The sequence below is a fragment of the Hermetia illucens genome, chromosome 4, assembly GCF_905115235.1.
Source record: "Hermetia illucens chromosome 4, iHerIll2.2.curated.20191125, whole genome shotgun sequence".
NCBI classification, from domain to species: domain Eukaryota; kingdom Metazoa; phylum Arthropoda; class Insecta; order Diptera; family Stratiomyidae; genus Hermetia; species Hermetia illucens.
Genome location: NC_051852.1, coordinates 102,863,551 through 102,878,809, shown reverse-complemented (window position 1 = coordinate 102,878,809; position 15,259 = coordinate 102,863,551). Strand labels below are relative to the sequence as shown.

The 15,259-nt window shown below is 40.7% G+C and overlaps 1 protein-coding gene across 2 annotated transcripts in view; it reads left to right on the top strand.

Moving 5' to 3' along the window:
• LOC119656017 (putative ATP-dependent RNA helicase TDRD12) overlaps positions 1 to 15,259 on the top strand; it is a 167,088-nt gene that overhangs the window by 121,093 nt on the left and 30,736 nt on the right. For both annotated transcript variants that reach the window (XM_038062267.1, XM_038062268.1), the window contains exon 5: positions 8,816 to 8,938. In XM_038062267.1, coding sequence (XP_037918195.1) covers positions 8,816 to 8,938 — 123 coding nt within the window. The remainder of the gene's footprint in view (positions 1 to 8,815; positions 8,939 to 15,259) is intronic.

The following is a 15,259-nucleotide window of genomic DNA, read 5'->3' as shown; positions in this document are numbered from 1 at the left end:
CCTCCTCTTCTTCTCGTGCAGAGTCCAGTGACGCTTCGGACAGCGCCTCGTTCGGTGATGGAGCGGGTGCTGCGCCGCGCTTCTGGCACTTGACTTTCACCCATTCGGCCATGGTGAAATTTAACCTGTGGAAATACAAAAAAATTAATAATATTGCAACGGTGGATACCTAAATGACTCGCAGGGCGGAATGTCTCCAGGCCGCGGAGACACAATTTTGGCAGTTTGAACGCCGACCGAAATGACCGGCCGGCGTAGCTGTGTCGAGAAACAAAATTCACTTCTAACTTCTTCGTCCGGGAATCACGTCTGACCGTGACTCGACCGTGTCTTCAACTGAAAGTAATGATAGATGGTAATTGCTCCACTTAAATATAATCGCAAACACGTAATGGGTACGAATTATATTCAAGTGGAATCCGTCATCAGCCTAGACTTAAACCGAAGCCGAAGTAAATAATATTTTTTTTTTTGTTGAGGATGCTGGGAGTCCTGAGTCCGCACCCACTTAGTGACGGATCGAATCACTTGGGAAGCAACTTACTCCCTCAACCCTCAACCCCCCAACAAATATGTTTAAACATATTGAAAATGTTCCACATTTTGGTCATTCCACATTTCACCTTATAATTCTTTTCAGATAAAACCTTAAAAGGATCATTTCGATAAATAAACGTGCACAGTGCTATTGCCCTGGAAACCTAGCTACTTACATATATACGTACAACACTCATATTTGCTGCATTTGCAAAACAGAAATGCATCCACTATGCATACAATCAACCGCATCAACAAACCATCCAATATTGCCTCACCTCAGTCGACTTGCATCTCACAGAGTTGAATGTGTAGTGTGCCATTGAGATTGAGCTGATGTGCTGTCGCATCAATTGAGGCGGTACGATGTCGATTCTTTGAGTAGTTGAATCTTTATGAGTCGATTCGCCTCTTTTGTCATAGATCGACTCACATGAATGGATAGAGCAACATAGTTGAGTCCACACACATGAGTTGCCCATTTCTAGAACAGCCGCGTTGTCTTGCAGAAACAACACTCCCCGCGCCAACTTACTACGGCTCTTCTGTACGACTGTTGCACGTGCCTGACCCAGTAAATTAGTGTATTGCTGGGCCTTCATTGTAGTCTCTTTAGGCAAGCAATCAATTAGTAAAATTCTGTCGCTGTCCTAGAAAATGGTAGTCGTAATCTTCGACGCCGGCTTTTCCACTTTGAATTTCTTTGGTGGAACATTTTTTTTCGATCGGCGGAGGTCGTCTTCACAGGACTCTCTTTCTTGGTAAAATAGCCGAGACCATTTTTATCGTTGTATATTAAGGTGAGGAATCCACAAGAATCAATGACGTTTCTTCGAAAATTGGTTTCGCGTTTTTTCCCTTTTTTAACAAGGAATTCGATCACAGAGCGATACTATAAATTGTGAGAATTCCAGGTTTCCGTTGACATTGTGTCTTTGCTTGTACCAGGAATAACTACAAACGAACCAAAAAAGTAAAGTAATTAGTGTTATCAGTAACGAGATGATGAGTCATCTCTAACTACCTTAGGTTGGGAACTTATCAGCCGCCCCTCATATATGTATCTTGAGAATCGAAAGGAGAGTATTGATTCTCTTTATGGTTACCCTACCCTATTGTTTGGGCGGTTTTTGAATAGGATTTGAAATGTATCATGAGCCATCGATGCACACATATTAATCGGAAGGAGCCTGGTCAGCAAGCGGAATGGGGTAGAATTTGTCAACCGAGTGCTTCCAATGTGTCGTGCACTCGTTTTGCCGTATGTGTTGAAGCATTTTTATGATGAAAAATGACCGTGTGTTGCTTATTTGGTATTATGGTTGGCTTTCCAAGCAACGCACGGTGCAGACCAATCCATTCAATATTCACCATAGCGCCGAACTTCAACAGGTCATAATAAACCATAATAGACCACTCTCATGTAGTATCCATCTGTCGATCGTCTCAGTCTTCCCCATCTTTCGTAGGTGCTTGGAAACAGTTTGTTAACTTACGCTCAATTTTGAAGTATTAATGTAAAAGATTGTCTTAAAGTCCTCTTCGGAAAAAGCACAATGAGTTCTGTTTTAAATGAAACAGTATCAAAAAATTCCGAAAATATTTCAGATAGGTTGCAAATATTTTCTTCTTATTAGCAAACGAGTGCGAGCCAAAAGACTATGGAAACAGGTCAGCAATCACACAAAAATGCACATGTTCACTTTCCATTGAGTTAATTGTGGCACCACTTCCGCTTTCAAAACTGCATATACAAAACTACTTCTGACTACAAACCGTATATAATTACTTGTAAATCTACTAACGAGCAAAATTAATGTTTACTACGTTATAAACCCCATACAACTCCTGCAAATTCACACTGAAAAACTGAGGAGATTCATTATCATCATCATCAATGGCGCAACAACTATCCTCCTCCTCCCTCCCTAAATAAGGAACATCGGACATCTTGGGAATACAACTTTGTTAAGCTAATTTTTAATTTTTTTATCATATTTTATTTAATTATAAATAATTAACATCACAATTTCTATCTCTCGTCAAACTTTTTCCATCCTTTTATTCCTTAATTAAAATATTTTCAATTTCTAGAAAAATGTAAATTCTTAGAGCGGAGTGTTTCTCTCTTCTGATTCGATTCTGTACTGACACCGAAAAACAATTTTCACTATCAAAAATTGTTTTCCGGTGTCACCACGATTCACACCTGCGTCCGTCCGACACACAAGTTGCTCGCTCCTTTGAGTCTACTCTGTGACTATATTTAATTTAATTAAGCAAGGGAAGCAATGGCTTTTTGAAGTTATAAGACAACAACGTCAGGCTGCAGATTCCAAAATTTAAATGTCTTCGGGTTATTTATGAATTCCTCCGTTCAGTATTCAAGTCCTGATTAGGTACAGTTTTTATTGTAATTCAAATTACTATATTACTTTTTACATAACTCTTTCACTATAATTATGAAGAACAACACAGGCACCAATAATATTCGCCATATTACACTATTCGATATCCGTCGTTTTTTTACTGTGACATAAGTTGAAGATTGAATGGGTTTACTTGGTTACTCAACGTTGAGCGAAAAAATTAATTGCCAGGAAAAAAATATGAGTTTGACATCTCACATTTTTTTCCGTCACCTACTCTGCTCTTCACCCCTGTGAATGCCGCGAATCCTGCCGCACCACAGGCTCGCCACGCCATTGCTTAAAACGATTAAAAATATAACATAACCGCAGAAGCAGAGTCTCTGCAACACTAATCCACTTCCCGGTTGACTCCGCAGCAGTGCTGCCACAAGCACATATAGAAAGTATCGGAGCCCCTGGAAAATTCTTGAATCTACATAAAACGAATCAATTAAGGGGTAATACTACCTGTGTGCATGAAATCGATAAGGTAATTGCTACAATTTTTAGAAGAAAAACAGTAATATTGTTGAGTTCTGTTCACAGAGGGCTTAATATACCAGGAAAAAATATTTTTCAATTATTTTAAAGCAAAATGGCGACACAATAGCTGATGGAAACCCCTTTCTTTTAAATGATCTCTATGGGCGAAATCTTAATTTTTTTATCTAGAACAAAAACTAAAAAACTTCCTAAACTAGATATAAAAAGCTAGTGAAATATTTGGGATTTTTTTTAAAAAAAGGTACTAACGCGTTTAATTTTCAATAATGAGATTTTAGAGAAATCTATATTCTATCTCTGGGCCATATATTATTTAGGTCCTTCCTTCGTGGAATAAATGCTCTGTGGGGCTTCTCTAGCTTCTTCAGTGAGAAAAGGCTCAGATTGCTTCTCAGCAAAATTTATAACAATGTAATCCCATTGTAATACCATGTTGGGTCGTAACTTGCCTTCTTTCCATTATAGGCACCATTGAAATAAATTACTACAAGGTTTACCGCGATATTGAGTTTTGGGAGCCATTGATCAAAATTCCATTAAAATTTTCATTCGGGTTTTCGAAAAATCCGCCCAAACAACACGTATTTGTTAAAGTTTTTAGAAATTGGTATTACTGCCTCAAATACTATAATTGCCAATTCGGGTGATGGGAAATGATTTGGAATTTGAAATTGTTAAATATTAATCACTATAAAACTACAGATCAAATTTGGAGTTGAAAGACGCGTTTAAAGTTTCGACTGTTAAAATGCTATCTTAAATACTATATTCGGCATTGGTGAATCTTAATTACTTTCATTTCCTTCGATTATCTTTTGAAATTGCCAAGCTCACCATTAGCTCGAATCCTTCAGCCAACAGCGGTCACCAGGACTGGACTTACAGACGTCAAGGCATTGATGTTGTTCTTTTAGCTTTTCTTCCAAAAATTCCCATAAGAGATATTTTAACGTGAGAAATTAAGCAGTCACCAAAAAATGGCTGCAATTGATGGATATTGGTACAAATAGTGTTTTTGTTTCACCGTCTTATTGGGAATAATGAATATTCCACCAACTTATGAAAAAAAAAAACAGTTTTCTGTCATTGCATGGTATCACTAAGAATTTATGTCCTCATTTTCGAAAAAGAAGTCTGGGCTTATAGAGAGATGGTGAAAAAATTGAGCACTACAATTTTTGACTTTCATCAAAATTTATTAAACATGTCTTTCAAAGTTTTTTTTTGTCTCTCATTACTGACAGTTGACACGACTCTAATTTTTTCTTTCCCAATCGCTTGTCTCTTTTTTAATAGCTTTGGCTCCACAGTAACTGCGGAACTCCACAAAATCAGCAAACAGATCTCGACTCGTCGGTCAAAGGTTTTATGTGATCCGATAAATCCATTCTTTCGAGATTTTCGCGACACCTTAAAGTTCATCGTCCTTAGTTTCGTCTTGCCAAAACCGCGATAGGGGTTTATTAAAGATTTACTCCTGTCTTTGCTTCAAAGATTTATTGGACACTTTTGAACAGTACAACAGTGCAAAGTGTATGTCTTTCTGGGACTTCAAAACAAAACGTTCTCAACAATGACAATTACTTTCCTTGAAAGAGATCTGAATTTAGTTTTGATTAACAATGTTCTTTGATAATCGAACTCAACTAACTAATAGACTAGCGTAACTAACTAGTAGACTGGCGTAATCTTCATAGCTTTAAATTCTCCTGAGTGTAATTCCGCGGTATTTCTAGCGATTAAATTATTTAAAATAATAAAAGCTTGTTTTTCCTATTCGCTAACTTGTTAGCACTGATGAAAGGAACAAGTGGTTCCTGAAATATCGGTGTTTGCAAAATAGAAAATCAAGACTAGCGAATAGGAAAAACAATTTTCTATTATTTTAAATGCACGTTGGTCTGGAGTCTATATTCACTTATTTATGCTGGTACGCGCTTCTTTTGCCACACATATTAAATAATGTTAAAAGTGTGAAAAATGCTAACATTAGGTATCAGTATTTATGACTTTCATAATCAGAAGAATATTGGTTAGACCCTTATTGGGATCGATCACAGCAGTGTCAGTTGCTAAATACTAACACTTTTCGTCCACTTGGATGGCACATTTCAAGGTACGACCGCATCTACGCGATGCGACACTACATTCAGTACAACTGTCGTGACGCGGCAAGTCTATATTGCATCAACGCAGCAACTGACATTTTGACAGCTCAGTGAGTGGTTTGTTGTTAAAAAAAGTGGAACGCACAGTATGGGTGCTTTCGATAGACTATATTTGAGATAAAACTCGAAATTACAAAAAAAAAACACAGGACACTCATTCCGCCACATTGGAAAACAATAATTTTTAACTGACGACAGGAGCGTCTTCTCAACTTTTTTATGTTTGTGTTTTACAAGTTAGGTAATACTGAAAACACGATAAGAGCGGGGCTAGTGACATTTTTTCTCGGCAGTCCTGATTGTGCACATTTAAGAATTTTACAATTGAGCTTTTTCTCACAGAGAATCACAAAAAAAACTGAACACACGCGGGATAGACGGGGAAGGATTACCATAGATCTAAGCTGACTCTGGCATCTAGCATTGATTCAACTATCTCCCTGAATCTTCTTTCATATTTTAATTTTCCACGAAGCTGTAAACCAACGTCAATGTGGTTTTCCATCGGTAAACTTCACAATGTGCACGGGCCGCAATAAAGGGCTCGTAGAAGACCGCGGAGACGACTTGAACGGCATTTTGCTAGGCACAGCATGCACCACACGAGCCGCCCTTTTGAATTGTCTTTTTTCCTGTTCAAAATTAAGCTCGTGGCCGCCTAATTTACGGTTTCATTTTATTTAGTCGAAATCCAATCCGGTTTAGATATTAACTTCTAGATATATTACAAAATCGTCATCAAAATCCCCAATTTTCCCCCGAAAAAACTAAAATTTGAACTAAGCGAGACTCAGTCCCACACGATTGACTTTCGCATCGCATCGAATACGATATTTTAATTCTCTTCTTAAGGCATAGTTCGTTATTGAAATACAGAGCAATTTATACACCCATTTCCAAAAAAGGTGTTTTTCTGCTGCAACGCTAGAGGGCGCTGCGAAAAATGTAAACGGCATTTTAACATACAAACATAACTACAGTCCGCAAACTAAGATTATTAAAAAATATTAAAAGCTAAATTTTTGGTGCTGGGTTAAACTTATTTTTGTGAATTTTGATGTTTTTTCAAGGCTTCTTCAATGAATAAAAAAAACTACTGACTGAATCGCAACGATCTTAGTTTGCGGACAGTAGAAATATGTTCTGAATAAGTCAAAGAATTTCGTTGGATAGATTTTGGGTTATGGTGACAGCCGATTTCAACATGCACGGGATGATCCCCTTAATGAAAATGTGAGGAGGAGAATATAAATAAATGGAAAAAAGTCGCTTCCGCTGCCAAGGAAAGGTCCATTAAAATATTCTGAGTAGCTATCTCTGGTAGATGTAGCACTGACTGTTAACATTAAGTGCATTCACTACAAAACCAAGAGCCAGTAGTAGCCAGTACACTTTCTCCATTTTCTTAAGTTCTATGTTCACGTAGGTATGTAGTGATTTGGACGCATTTTCATTGTGTAGTTGTGTAGATAACAACAGGCCAGTACGATTTATCGGATTTTTTCGGGGGATAGATGAATGGTTTCCTGAAAGATCCTGAATCTGGCAGCAAATACTCCAAATGCATTTTCCGAGACACCTCGGGCTCTGCTGCGACGATAGTTGTACACACGTTGTTCATTGGTGAGTTTGCTTCCATTGAAAGGCTTCATTAAATTTTCATGTAGTGAAAACGCATCATCGCTGACGAAAACATATGGCAGTTTCACTGGGCAGCTCTTCTTTATTGGGAAGGCCAAGGGTCCCTTCAGCCAATTTTCGTATAGCCAATGACATCGCCGTCCGAACCACGTCCATTCACGCCACAATCGGCCATAATAAATTCATAATTGACATTTACTACAGCCATCAATACTACACTGAAAGCTCAATTTAAATTTATGTATTTTGGTGTGTAATAGTTGTTTCTGAATTCTGATAAATTTTGTTTCAAAGAAAGTTTATAGTTTCCTTACTTTAATATAATCTCTGAGGCTCAAACACAATACATCACAGGTATCTTCAACTATTTCACTTATGGTTGTTGCGGCTACGTAAGATGAAAATTTCAAATCTTTAAAGCAATTTCCCATATCCATGACTAGTACGCCTATTTAACCAGCTTTCTGTCCACACTGTTTTTCCTGTTCTTCATAACCAAAGCAGCCGCGATTAAAAACGACGCATCCATTGTCGCTCTCTCTCTCAGTGCAATTCAAACTGACACTTCATTGATCAATACTGTTGAGTTGTGTATGGGCTATCATTTTTTACCATATATTGCATCAATAATATTGACCGTGTAAGGTGTCAAGCTGTCACTACGTTGCCATAAAGTAAAGCCTTAGCATGGGTGTTTTTTTGGCATTTTGCAGAATTCGCTGTTTAGTTTGGGGTATTCTGTGGGTTGGTTCAATTCTGTTAGATCTAGATTGTTCGAAGATGTAGGAAATCGATCTGTTCTTGAGTATTCTGCGAGCTTTTTTGCTTTGTTTGAACGTCATTTTACCTTTACCGCTTGGATGTTCACAATCAGATTCTAATAGTGTAAAGGGACTTATAAGATCTTCGTCGACCCTTGAAAATTAGCCCGAAATTATAAAGATTTTTTTATAGATATCTATGTTTTTTCTTTTCGAAGATTGAAAGCGTATTATATTAAACCAGAATAAAAACTAAAAACAATTCTTTTTTCTGAAGATTCTAAAATGGTGTTACTCGTTAACTGTATTAGTTTTCTCGGTATTGCGATATCTCCCCTCATTATATCTACAGATATTTTCGTAAATCGTGATTTAAATTTTCTAAAGCTCAAATAGAAAACAGTGTAGATCGGAGTCTTTCAATATTCCAATCTAAATCATTCTCCGGTAGAATTGAAAGTTGGAGCATTAAAAATAGAAAATGCCATAAAACAGTTAAGCTTCTAAGAGGACCAAGTAAATACGTATCTCGCATTTTCTGAACTTCTAGTTTTAGATAAGCTATTCACTGTAAGCCCAAAGGTGATATATATTTTGACTAATTTCCAATGAAATGACCTATGAATTTCTCATGGCTGTATCAATTTCAAATGTATTTTCATGAATTATTTTTAGACATAAACAATATGCTGTAACATTTTAAATAAACATAATTATACTGTTCTATTTATCATGAATAAATAAAAATTGAAACTTACGTGCATTTTCTTTTATTTCTCCCTATTCTTTCCAGCCTCCAGACTAACCTTTCGAAACATCTTGTCCTAGTTCATGGTAAACATATCGCAAAACCAATTGATAAATTGGCAAATGCAAATTTCTGCGATGAAGTACATCAGGAACTTGAGCATATGCGGTAATAATTTTCATTTAGTATTCTAGAGAAATGTTAAGAACAGTGTCTGCTTGAGGGGCACATTTGAATTGAGGAAATAGAAACTAGAATCAAAGATAGATTCATCATATCTGTTATGTGAGAAAGTGGCCAAAATTCCGCCATTCCATTTATTATGTAAGAAATGTTGTGGCTGAATTATCGAGCATAAGCCTTTCGATATCTTGTCCTGGATTCGAATTATGGATCTCACATAAATGTAGGCTTATTACTTGCACAGCAGCAAGTAACATCAGATGAAATAGATCACAAGTTTGACACTTCAGTTATTGAAGGTTGTCTTCCGTTTCCTATTCGAGAAGTGCTTTTGTACTTATATTATATTGGTAGTCTATCGTATCTTAGGATGCAACAAATTCTATATTATATTGGTAGTCTATCGTATCTTAGGATGCAACAAATTCTACGGGAATTCGCCAAACATAAGTTACAAGTTTAATTAATCCCCAATGCTGCAAACACCTGAAAATGAAACAAAAACATAAGTTTCTTTTTAGTCAAAAAAGTTGGGATGGATTCGCTACAATAGTAAAAAGAAAGCAAATTCTAAAGCCTACCGCCAACACAAATAGAATTCTGTATCTGAATAGGATTGGAAGTCCCCTAATCCGTATAGGGGAGGATGATACTTTCCGGAAAGTCTATAAGAGAAATATGTTTGGTACAAAAAAAGACATAGCGGATCCTGCCTCAGGTGGAGCGATGACGTAAGCCTGAATGACAGACAGTTGTTAGGGATATCGAATTGGTGGGTCTCGGCGCAAAACCGGCATGTTTAGAGTTGCTAATGTTGGCATAATTAGAACAAGGCATCAACTTGTAAAATGGTGAGGTATTTTCCATCTATCCTATACAGTGCGCGCAATTTCTATATACGCACCCCATATATTGCTCGTTGTGACTATATAGAAGCCTTGAGAAATATAAAGTTTATATGATAGTAAATTTATCTTTAAGTTTAGAATAACATAAAAAATTAACAAAATAGATCTTCATTTTTTTTAAATTAACAAAAATTACATTTTTATTGCGCAATTTCTATATACGCACTTGCACTTTTAAGCCTATTAATATAAATAAACGCATATTGATTAGTTGCTAATATTTTGTTTTGCCTCCATTGGAACTTATGACTTCAAAAATTCGATTTGGCGTTGAGGCTATTAAATTTTTTTCTACGATTTGATCCCAGCATTCTAAACATTTTTTCTTTAACTCAGTACGGAGCCAAATTGGCGTTTATTCGCATCGACTTTCCTTACAAATATCCCACATATATTCTCTATGGGGTTAAGATTACGACTTCGATGTGACCACTGCAAAATTTTTATTTGTTTGTCATTTAAAAATGATTTCATGCATGGAGAAACGTGTACTGCGGCGTTGTCATGTTGAAAATTCCAATTACTGAGTTCATTTTGATTGTCGAAGGTTACCGGGAGAAGAAAATGCACCCAAAACCATAACACTACCGTCTCCAAAGTTGCGATTCATTCGAGGAGCTTCATTTTTAAGGTTTTGTTTGTAAAACAAAACCTTATTAAAATCGGTTTAGTTAGTTTAGTTAAATGGGGGGAGCCGCAGCTCCGAGCACTCAGGCCATTATTAGGCCCATTGTACTATCCCCGTAAGTTGCCTATTCAATGGCTTCCCGCCTACGGTGTTCGCAGGCTTTAGCGAATCTGAGAACATTCTCAAGAGGCAGAGAATGTGCAGATTCTTCATTGAAGAAAACCTTGCCAAGGTGTCTTCGTCTGAGATCTGAGGATGCCGGGCAGCTGCATAAAAAGTGCAGGACAGTTTCCTCCTCCTCCTCACATTGGCTGCACACAGCCGAAACCACTACCCCAATCTTTTCCATATGGTAGTTTAAGGGGCAGTGTCCCGTCAAAAGCCCTACTAGGGTTTTCATGTCCCACTTCTTAAGGGACAACAAAAATGCCGCTCTAGTGGCCCTAGGCTCCTTAACAAGGATTTTCGCTTGCCGGCAAGAGTCCAAATTTCTCCACTCGGTTGCGTAAATCCTTGCAATTTCACCTTTCAGAGTAGACTTGACAGTAGATGGTCGGATTCCAAGAGCTGGTTCTGGGCCCACCATTGTGGATCCAGACCCTCGGCGAGCCAGTCTATCAGCCCCCTCATTACCGGCGATGTTAGAGTGCCCCGGCACCCACATTAGGAATGTTTCGTTCAGTCGGCCAAGTTTCAGCAGCACCGGATGACAACTCCACACCAACTGGCTTGATATGTTGTTGCCATCTAGCGCTGATAATGCCGCCCGACTGTCGGAACAGATTCGAATGGTGCGACCCCTCCATTTTTGTCGCAGACATTCTTCTGCTGCCAATGAAATGGCATATATCTCCGCCTGGAATATGGTCGTCATTTTTCCGAGGGGTCGGGCCAGTTCTATAATCGGATTCTCCGAGAACACGCCTGCACCCGATCCATCCTCCGTGACTGACCCGTCGGTGAAGATTGTTAAGTCTGTAATCTGAAAAGACTCATGGCCACTTGTCGACCATTCTTCTCTTTCGGTGATTACGACAGTGTATGTCTTTTCAAAGACGAATCTCGAAACAATATGATCGGTCGGCATCAGGGCTATCGGATGTTTTCCAAGGAATTTCCATATAGACGCATGCCCGTTGGATTGACCGCCTTTCCACGCCCCAATGGTATCGAGCCTATATGCGTCGTTGGCTGCTTTCCGTTTCACCTCCAAGTGGATGGGGGGTAAATTTAGGATGGCTTCAAGTGCCGCAGTCGGCGTAGTACTCATTGCTCCAGTAATACTTAGGCAACCAAGTCTCTGAATCTGCGTTAGCAGCTTCCTGCTGTTAGCAAAGTTCAGTCTTGGCCACCAGACGATGCATGCATACATCAAAATGGGTTTTATTATGGATGTATACATCCAATATATCCGTTTAGGTGAAAGTCCCCAGGTCTTACCTATCGCATTCCTACAGCACCAGAGCAATCTGCAGGATTTCTGGTATTGTTCCTGGATATGATGCTTCCACGTTAACTTGGAGTCGAAATGTACTCCTAAGTACTTGACTGTTTGTGCCAGCTGGATTTCCGCCCCTGCTAAGGTGGGTAGCGTATAGCTGCCCCACCTGACGTTCTTAGTGAACATAACTAGTCCAGTCTTTCTAGCGTTCACCGTGAGTCCATTGCGGAGGCACCAGCTGTGGATTACATGCAGAGTTGCATTCAAGCGGTCACATACTGTGTCCGCAAACTTGCCGGTAATTATTACGGCTAGGTCGTCCGCAAATGCCTGCGCGAAGACTTTTTTGTCCTCCAGGAGCCACAGCAGGGTATCCATCACCAAGAGCCATAACAGTGGAGAGAGAACCCCTCCCTGTGGGCAGCCCCTGAGACATCCTGCTTCAATAGACTTCTGGCCGACCGATATGTGGATTTTTCTCCACTCTAGCATGTGAAGGATCCAACTGATTAGCAGCGGTTCGATTCCATGCTGTCTTGCCGCATCACAAATTGCCGCAAATGAAGCATAATTGAAGGCACCTTCAATGTCCATGAATGCGCCTAAAGCGTATTCTTTATCGGACATCGCCTTTTCAATTTTTGCCGTAAGTTCATGGAGTGCTGTCTCCGTGGATTTGCCTTTCTGGTAGGCGTGTTGCCTATGGTGAAATGGCCATTTAGGAATGTGTGTATCCCTTATGAACCGATCTACTAATCTTTCTAGTCCTTTTAGCAGAAAGGACGTTAGGCTGATCGGTCGAAAGCTTTTTGCGTCTGTGTAGGTGGGTTTTCCTGGTTTGGGAATGAACAACACCTTCATATCCCGCCATCTAATTGGAATATAAGCGTGTGCTAGGCATGCCCGATATATATTCCGAATGTGTCGACCCAGGGCATCCATTCCTTCTATTACTAGCGCAGGAATGATGCCATCCGGACCTGCAGACTTATATCTGTGGAACGAGTTAAATGCCCATTTCACTCGCTCCAGTGATACTACTTTGCATGCCAGATTCCAATCTCTCGGTTGAGGGCTGTATGCACCTGTTGGCCCCGAGATTAGATTTTGGATGCTGCCTGGGAAGTGTACTTCAAGCAAATGATTTGCCGTTTCTTCATCGCTTTCTGTGTACTTCCCATTCTGTAAACGTAAGTAACCCAGTTTCTGGCTACGTTCTTTGACCAGAATCCGCTTCAGCTTTGAGGTTGCCTCAAGAGAGTTAGTCTCTTCGCAAAAGCGTCTCCAAGATGATCGTTTGGCCGATCTTATGCTCTTCTTTAGAGCCTTCTGTGCCTCTTTATAGCGATTCCAGCTAATGCTTGATTCGCCCTTCAGAGCACGATTAAGGAGCATCCTTGTCGTTCTCCTCTGTTTTGCCAAATCCGAGTTCCACCATGGTGTTTTACCCTTCTTTGGCATCCTGAGTGGACAGCTTTCTTCGAAAGCTTCTCTCATGCTAGTTGTGATCATCTGGGTTGTCTTCTCAATTCCAGCAATGGATTTGATGCGCCTCCCAGGGATCGTGACTCGGGCGTTCAATTCTGTTTGATACATTACCCAATCTGTCTTCCTCGGATTCCGAAATGGAGTGGGTGGAGGTAGATCCATGCCCATAACGAAATCAATGCGTCTGTGATCCGAGAGTGTGATATCGTTTGATACTCTCCACTCTCCGATCAGAGCCGCGATGTCAGGAGATGCCACCGTGATGTCGATGACCTCTCGCCTGACCACGTTGAAGAAAGTGGGTTCATTACCCACATTTAGGATCTGCAAATAGGTTCCTACTAGATACTCCAGTAGTCTCGATCCTCTTGCATTGATGTTCGAACTTCCCCAGCATATGTGGTGAGCATTGACATCACATCCTGCTATTACCCCCATGCCTCTATTTTTGGCATATTGGATAGCTCTGATGAATGTTCCACTGGGAACGTCTTCTGTGTCGTAGGGGAAGTATGCAGAGCACCATAGTATCTCTTTATCTCCCTGTTGACTTTTTATGGTTAGCTTAGCCGATGTGGTGTCGCCATCACATAGATCGTTAACCAGGTTAGCCTGGAAGTCTTTGGAGACTACCATGCAGGTGCGGGGTCGATCGCTTCCATTGGCATACAATAGGTCAGCATGTTGGAAGTTTAGGCCCCTGACTGCCCCACGAACAACCCACGGTTCTTGTATGAGGTATATAAATATCTTGCAGCTATTGATCCGACGACTGATAAGTGCAGTCGCCGCTCTACAATGCTGCAAATTTACTTGGGAGATGTGGCATCTCATTTATGTTTCAGATGTAGATGCCGGGGGCTGCATGTCCCCTTCAATGGTTTTAGGAGCCGACACTTGTAACGTGACAGTCCCCAGCCCATAGTAGAGCCGGCAACCCGATTTTTCCCGAACTTTCTTAACATCAGTTTCGGGAACGCCGATAGTGAGAAAAGTTCCCGGCCTATCGGTTCTCTCTCCTGTTTTGCTGCCTAGCAGCAACCAGGTGGAAGTGTTAAGGTTGTTCTGTACACCAAGTTGTTCCAGAACCCCGACACCATTTCGCTCTTCTTCTGGAAGCCAGAGAAAGCACTTTTTGATCGATGGCAGCTCAGAGACCCTTTTCAAGGTTAGTCGCGCACCCTCCCACACATCGTTAAGGGAGGAGCAGTACTGCCTGAGCCACTCGTTCGTGTCTTCGTCGGCAAAGTTCAGCCGTAACATTTTACGGTATACACCTACCGACTCAAAGCAAAGCTTAATGCCTTGCGCGGACGCAGTCCTTACAGCTAGGAAGAGTTTCCTTCTAAGCTGTTCGCACTGCTCAGTATCGTAGCCGGATGGATTAGAGTCGTCATACAGGACCCATCCATCGGCTTCGATAGCCTTGGCTGCAAATGAAGGCCTAGCCGTTGCCGGCCGAGCCCTCTTTGCCGCCTTTTGTGTCGAAGAGTTAGGATCGTCCGAGGACCGCTGCCGCTTCGGTTTCCCCTTAGCCGCAGGTGCCCCGAACGCTCCTTTCCCCTCAACCTTGGCACAGCTCTCTGGTTGTGCGTTGCCCGGAGGCGGTTTGCCCGGAGGCGGTTTGCCCGAAGGCGGTTTGCCCGGAGGCAGTTTGCCCGAAGGCGGTTTGCCCGGAGGCTGTTTGCCCGAAGGCGGTTTGCCCGAAGGCAGTTTGCTGTCCGTGGACAGGTGCTTACCCCTGGGCAAGACTTTAGCTTCAGCAGGTGGCGCCGATTGGAGTCTGGGGTCAGGAGTACTGACAGAAGGGGCCTGCTTCGGCTCAACCGTTAAGGACTGGG